Here is an 8,081-nt window from a genome sequence, read left to right on the forward strand (position 1 = left end):
GGGTTGGACGTATCAACCCAACGGAGGAGGTTTAAGAAAATTTACAAGGATGTGCAAAACACAATAACTTGATAGCAAAAGGTAGCCCCCGAGTGTCATTCGGGGGTCCCATAGTCTTTCATAGAATTACAAAAGGCAGCGATACATACGTGCTTACGGCTAACTATAAAACGGGTGGAGGAGCTCTGCGTTCCAGGGCCGGCTTGTTTCTTCACCGGCGGTATCTCTCTTGCGCTTGTTCGGCTTGCGGGTGTTGATGAGGTAGTAGGCGTTGCGGTCACACAAAGGTTTGCTAACGATGAAGGGGCCCTCCCATGGGGAGGCTAACTTGTGCTGGCCGGCTTGCTGCTGGACAAGCCGGAGGATGAGGTCTCCCTCGCAGAATGCTAGGGGCTTGATCTTTTTGTTGTGGTAATGCCTCGGGCCTTGCTGATAGATGGCGGATCGGCTAAAGGCCAAGAGGCGCCACCCTTCGAGTAGGTCGGCGCCGTCTTCACGGGCTTCCTTGGCTTGGGCTTCCGTGTACATTACGACTCGTGGTGAGTCGAACTCGATGTCCGTTGGGATGACGGCTTTTGCTCCATAGACGAGGAAGAACGGGGTGAACCTGGTCGACTGGTTTGGCATTGTTCGGAGTCTCTAGAGGACGGCCGGCAGCTCGTCAAGCCAGCTGATGGGTGAGCGGATGAGGGGCTCAACGAGTCGCGGCTTGATGCCGGACAGGATCAGCCGGCTGGCCTGCTCCACCTTGCCGTTCGATTGAGAATGAGCAACGGAGGCCATGTCAAGCCGGATGCCGGAGACTAAGCAATATTGTGCCAGAGCGCCTTTGGCAAAGTTGGTGTCGTTGTCTGTGATGATGTTGTGCAGGACGCCGTAGCGCACCGCGATGTCTTTGACGAACCGAACAACCATTTGCCCGCCCAGCTTCTTGATCGGCCATGCTTTGACCCACTTAGTGAACTTGTCGACCGCCACCAGCAAGTGCGTCATGCCGCCCCGGGCGGTCTTGAAGGGTCCCACCATGTCGAGCCCCAGACCGCGAAGGGCCAGGTGATCGGGATGGTTTGCAGGGCTGAAGCCGCCTGGTGGTTGCGCTTGCTGAAGCGTTGGCAACCCTCGCACTTGAGAACGAGCGACTCGGCGTCTTTGAGGCCCGTGGGCCAGTAGAAACCATGGCGGAAAGCCTTGGCCACTAGGGACCTGGAAGCGGCGTGGTGCCCGCACTCGCCCTGATGTATGTTGAGGAGGATCTCTATGCCATTGTCCTGCTCGATGCAGTGCTAGAACACACCCGTTGCGCTGCGCTTGACGAGCTCGTTGTTGATGATGCTGTAGGCGGACGCCCTGCATTGCACTTGCCGGGCCTCGGTCTCGTCCATGGGAAGAGCTCCACTCTCCAGGAAGGCTGGGATAGGCTAGGCCCATGACGGAGCTGTCACCACGGTGAAGACGGCCACCAAGACGGGTTCCAGGGCGGCAGCCGCCGGGTCAGGGACGGCAGCGGCCGGGTTGAGCATGGCAGCCCCTGGGTCGGGTTCAGTGGCCCCTGGGCCGAGGTCAATGGTCGCCGGGGTCGAGGAGGCAGTCCTTGGGCTGGGATCCGCAGCCCCCGGGACTAGCTTGGGGACGGCAGCCCCTGAGCTTCGGCCGACAGCCCCCAGGTCCGGGTTGGGGAGGGGAGCTACAGGGTCGTCCGGTCTGGGCTGAAGATGGACTCGGAATCCGGAGACGGCTTGAAGGACGGCTTGCGTAAGTGCTCGAGGGAGACGCCGGACGGTATGGCCTGTCGGGATGAACCAATCTTGGCTAGCGTGTCAGCGGCTTCATTTTCCATACGCGGGAGTGAAGGAACTCTAGCGGCCGTCGAAGGTGCCGGAGAGCTGCTGGACCAGGAAGCGGTAGCTGGCCATGTTGGCATCCCGGGCGTCCCACTCGCCAGAACACTGTTGTACCACCAGATCTGAGTCGCCATAGCATAGGATGTGTCAGATGCCGAGTTCCTTGGCAAGCCAGAGGCCATGCACAAGGGCTTCGTACTCGGCGACGTTGTTGGAGGCGGCGAAGTGGATCTGGAGTACATACCGCAGCCGGTCTCCCTTCGGGGAGGACAGCACGATGCCGGCTCCCAAGCCGGAATGCATCTTGGAGCCGTCAAAGTGCATGCGCCAATGCGTTGAATCCAGCGGTGGCGACAGGTACTAGGTCTCTATCTAGTCAACAAGGAAGTCGCCAAAGCTTGGGACTTGATCGTGGTGCGAGGTTTGTAGAGGATGGTGTGGCCGGCCAGCTCGATGGCCTATTTGGCAACTCGACCGGAGACATCCTAGCAGCCTATGATCTCACCGATGGGGGCCGTGCTGACCACGGTGACGACATGCTCTTGAAATTACTGCTTCAGCTTCTTCGTGGTAAAATACACGTCATAACACATCTTCTGGTAGTGCGGGTAGTTCTGCTTGGAGGCGGAAAGCACCTCGCTTAGGTAGTAGACTGGGCGCTGGACAGACTGGATCTTGCCCTTCTCTGGTTGCTTGACCACCAGCACCGTGCTGACCGACCGCGAGGTGCGGCAAAGTATATCAACAAAGGCTCCTTATCACCTGGCGCGGCCAGGATGAGGCGGTGGAGAGCATGCGCTTGAGATCCCGGAATGTTTCGTCTGCTTGGTCGTTCCACTCGAACGGCGACGTCTTCTTCATCAGCTGATACAGAGGCAAGGCCCTCTCGCCCAGCTGGCTGAGAAACCGGCTCACTGAGGCCAAGCAGCCAGTGAACTTCTGGACATCGCGCAACCGAGTTGGCTTGCGCATGCGCTCGATGGCCTTGATCTTTTTCGGGTTTGCCTCAATGCCACACTCCGAGACGAGGAAACCGGGCAGCTTCCCGGTCAGCACGCCGAAGACGCACTTCTCTGAGTTGAGCTTGATCTAGTACTCACGCAGATTGGCAAAGGTCTCCTTCAGGTCTCAAGGAACATGACGTGTTGCTTGGTCTTCACCATGATGTCGTCGACGTAGACGTGAATGTTGCGGCCGAGTTGCTTCAGCAGGCATTTCTGCATGCAGCGCTGGAAGGTGGCGTCGGCATTCTTCAAGCCGAATGACATGGTGATGTGGCAATACGCCCCGAAGTGCGTGAGGAAGGACGTCTTCAGGGCATCGGCCGGGTCCAGCTTGATCTGATGATGGCCGGAGTAAGCATCCAGGAAGGACATGAGCTCACAGTCGACGGTGGAGTCGATGAGTTGATCTATCCGCGGGAGAGCGAAAGGATCCTTGGGGCAGGCCTTGTTCAGGCTGGTGTAGTCACTACAAAAAAATACACTTCCGTGATGATACGTGTTTGTCACAGTAGGTCACATTTTCTGTCATGCATGTACATCCATGACAAATTTATGACAGAATCAAGATAGTCATACCTGTGCTATCGTAGAAGTGTTCCATGACATTACCAAAATTATCATCACGGAAGTGTCCACTTCCATGACGATAAATCGTGCGTCACAGAAGTGCTTTTGTCAAGGGTGACCAACACGTGGCATCCACCGTAATGGAACGCCATTAAGCTATCGGGTCCGGTTTTGGATCCGATAACCCGTTAACAGCCCGGACCAATGGGGATTTTCCACGTGTAAAATCATCATTGGCCGGAGGAAACACGTGTTGCCTCACCGTTGGGACAGATGTCATCCACTCATTGGACAGGAGGCGCCTATGATAGGTCGACACGTGGCACGGCCCAACAGTGGCCCATTCCGGTGAAAAAGGCCGGCCCAGTAAAAAATAGCAGGCCGGCCCATATAAGGCCTACTTGTGTCAGGTCCATTTAAGCCCACGGCCCATACGAGATGTGCCAATTCGGCCCATCAACGGCCCGTTAAAGATTTGACACCATTGCAACCCATTGTCAGTTCGAGCCCGTTAACAGCCCGCTATATATTTGGGCTCAATATCAGCCCGATGAGATTTCGGCCTGTTAACGGCCCATTCAGTGGATGGGCCAATTTTCACAATGTACATCTTTCGGCCTTTTAGCGACCCATTTAAATATTGGGATAATTTCCGGCCCGGTGTGTCTTTCAGCCTGTTGACGACCCATAAATCAGTTGGGCCATTTGTAGTCAGACCTGAGTTTCGGCCTTTTAGAGACCCATTTAAGTGTTGGGCCAATTTCCGGCCCGGTGTGTCTTTCAGCCTGGTGACGGCCCACATATCTGTTGGGCCATTTGTAGTCGGACCTGAGTTTTGGCCTTTTAGCGACCCATTTAATTGTTCGGCCTATTCCCGGCCCTGTGTGCCTTTCAGCCTCTTAACGGACCATAAATGAGTTGGGCCATTTGTAGTCGGACCTGAGTTTTGGCCTTTTAATGGCCCATGCCCTTCATGGTCCAATACTAGCCTGGTTTCTCTTTCGGCCTGCTAAAGGCCCACAACACAGTTGGGCCATTTACAATACGACCTGACTTTCGGCCTCTTAGCGGCCCATGCTCTTCATGGTCCAGTACAGGCCCGCTATCTCTTTTGGCCTGCTAAAGGCCCACAGTATAGTTGGGCCATATGTAGCCCGAACTTAGTAACGGCCTGTTAACGGCCCGTGAAATCAATTGGGCCCACATGTTGCCCACTTTGATGTCAGCCCGTTAACGACCCGGGAGTTAAGAGGGCCGGCCATTAACTTTCGGCCTGGTAACGGCCCATTAACTTAATGGACCCAATAAAGTTCGTACATGTCTTTAGGCCAAATTAGATAATTTGAGCCCATTACGACGAGCAATTATGCACGGGACCAAAACAGATCAAGCAAAGGTACGGCATATAGGGAAAAACGCTGCACATCCAGCATATATTACAGGAAATTACATCCACTGGGCAATCAAAGATTGATGCCAGTGCAAATAAATGAATAGAACCTAACAATCTACAACATCACAATCTGCAACCTCAACACGGATGAAGCCCATAAGCATGTGGGAAAGTTCTTGCTGCTTTGCTACACTGTCTCTGAAAACATTGATCAGTTGTTGTGTCGCACGACTCTGCACCTCTGATTCCTCCACCATTTCCATCATTCCTTCAGCCATTAATTGGTTCACAAACATACATTTTTTTCGTTGCATTCGAGATAGAGGATACTGAACAGATTCAGATGGCGATTTTGGCAGGCTTGTATTATTGATAGTGGAGAGTGTCTCGACCACTGCATCATAACATAAATTAGGAGGGGAACCAAACAGATTAATCATGAGTTATTGGCATATTACCTGGCCTAGATTTATTGGAAAGAAACAATGGGGTTGCCTTGCTGTTTTCAGAGTTTGTCTTCTTATCTTCAGCAGCCTGCACCAAATTAAGACACTAGCATCGCTATCATTGGCCAAGTCAGATAATAGGAAAGCAACATTGGCACAACGAACGTTTGGGCAACTAGCCAACACCAAATTAACACAATATGGCATAGCTATCATCAGCCAGGTAAGGTAATACGAAAGCAACATTGACACAATGAATGAATGGGCAACCAGAGCAGCACTACAATTCAGTAATGTGCATGATATGAGATAGTATACTCATGCAGCTCAGTATGCAAAACTACCAGGCAGTTTTCTTTACAAAAATCAACATTGGTTCCTTTAACATTTTGCTACAACTAATTTTAGATCAGACAAAGGTTGGATTCACGCCGATTAACAAAATACATGCTGATGTAAAAATATAGTGATATACAATAGGTACTTACATCAGCATTGGAGCACAGAGAATTCCCGCAAGATGTTTTCCTCGAATACAATCCCAATGAAGGAAATCTTCTATCATTTAACCTTATTTTCTAAAACAGAGATGGGTAAGAAACATGTAGAAAATATGATCAGAATGCTATAAAATTTCATGATGCGAGGATACGCACACGCTTCTTAGAATGGAGTTGACATTCTTTTGCTAGATTGGAGCGGACTAGTTCTTTGGCCACTGGAATCTGCTTATTATCAGTGGGAGTTGGGTTTCTATGTGCTGGAGCAGTATCTATGAAAAATGGAGTTGGTTTATTATCTCCTGGCGTTTGGATCTTTTGCAAAGACCTGGTTTGTAACCCTTCAGATTCTAACATAGCCGTCTTCCCCTTGCATGCCTTATATAGAAGAATGGTGCTTCAATTATAAAACATGCTACAGCAGATATGGAATAGGTACTGAAGAATAGAAAGGCATGACATATTGACATGTATTCCCTCCATCCGAAAATATATGGATGGGTCTAGGCATATTTCAGTTCTAGATACATCCAGTTTTATCCATTTCTACGACATGTAATCCGGACGGAGGGAGTATGATGTAAGAGCTAGGGATACGACAGGACAACACAGTAAAAAAACACTGAAAACCCACTACAGAACCAAAGTAATCAAACCCACTTATATGAGATAGTACACTCATGCAGCTCAGGATGCAAAACTACCAGGCAGTTTTCCTTACAAAAATCAACATTGTGGCCTTTAATCATACATTTTGCTACAACTAAATTTAGATCAGATAAAGATTGGACTCACGCCGATTAACAAAATACATGCTAATGTAAAAATATAGTGATATACAACAGGTACTTACACCTGCATTGGAGTACAGAGAATTCCTGCAAGAATCTTTCCTCACAGACGATACCAATGCAGAAATTCTTCTATCTGTTAAGCTTATTTTCTAAAAGAGAGATGGGTAAGAAACATGTAGAAAATATGATCAGAATGCTATAAAATTTCGTGATGCGAGGATACGCACACGCTTCTTAGAATGGAGTTGTCATTCTTTTGCTGGACTGGAGCGGACTAGTTCTTTGGCCACTGGAATCTGCTTATTATCAGTGGGAGTTGGGTTTCTCTGTGCTGGAGCAGTATCTATGAAAAATGGAGTTGGTGGAGCGGACTAGTTCTTTGGCCACTGGAATCTGCTTATTATCAGTGGGAGTTGGGTTTCTCTGTGCTGGAGCAGTATCTATGAAAAATGGAGTTGGTTTATTATCTCCTGGCGTTTGGATCTTCTGCAAAGACCTGGTTTGTAACCCTTCAGATTCTAACATAGCCGTCTTCCCCTTGCATGCCTTATATAGAAGAATGGTGCTTCAATTATAAAACATGCTACAGCAGATATGGAATAGGTACTGAAGAATAGAAAGGCATGAAATATTGACATGTATTCCCTCCATCCGGAAATAAATGGATGGGTCTAGGCGTATTTCAGTTCTAGATACATTCAGTTTTATCCATTTCTGCGACATGTAATCCGGACGGAGGGAGTATGATGTAAGAGCTAGGGATACGACAGGAGAACACAGTAAAAAAACACTAGTTGAATGTAAAACTGTATGCTAGCGGAATACGTACAAAAAAACTAAGGCATCATACACATGTATGATTGGGAAACTAAGATGGCATTGCAACAGAGCACTAGAACAACACTTCAATGTAAAAAAACATGGTATGGTAGACAGATGAAGTACGTATTGATGAATAACAATGCATAAGATATTCAGAATCATGATGTCCAAATTAAGCAGATGGCATTGCGATAGAGTAGAATGACAGTACTTGAATTTGAAAACATGTTATCATGAATGGAATAGGTACTGAAAAACAGGAAGGCATGACATATTTACATGCATGATCAGCATGCTAAGCACATGGCATTGCAACAGAGTAGATACACTCCAGGACATTATATGCATGTTGTACCCATATCACGGGCCAAGTTAGAGCAAGGACCTTGTGGGGTGAAGAGGATTCAACATCTTTCTGCAAGTCTTCTGAAGAACTGCCTTTACATGTTCCATCATATTGGGTATCATTGACATCAAGTTTATTGGCCTTTACATTGCTCTGTGAGGTTCTTGTGGATATATCAGTGTGTGCAATTATATCTGACATGCATGGAAGACAACTAGTAGTTAGATTTATGTAATGAGTGCCTGTAGGAGACGACATAAATAGTAGGACTGGGGTTAACTAGCAGCAACATGTCTCAAAAACTAAAGGGAGAACATAGATGAAAGCTACAGAATATGTATCGTTTGTACTCGAGATTAACTAGATGG

General features: G+C 48.9%; 1 protein-coding gene across 1 annotated transcript; it reads right to left on the minus strand.

Moving 5' to 3' along the window:
* Positions 1-639: 639 nt before the first annotated feature.
* LOC141021677 (uncharacterized) lies at positions 640-1,026 on the minus strand. The gene has a single exon (XM_073497528.1). It carries the CDS (start codon positions 1,024-1,026, stop codon positions 640-642), a length of 387 nt encoding a protein of 128 aa, XP_073353629.1.
* Between the last annotated feature and the right edge of the window lie 7,055 nt (positions 1,027-8,081).

The sequence above is a fragment of the Aegilops tauschii genome, chromosome 4, assembly GCF_002575655.3.
Source record: "Aegilops tauschii subsp. strangulata cultivar AL8/78 chromosome 4, Aet v6.0, whole genome shotgun sequence".
NCBI classification, from domain to species: domain Eukaryota; kingdom Viridiplantae; phylum Streptophyta; class Magnoliopsida; order Poales; family Poaceae; genus Aegilops; species Aegilops tauschii.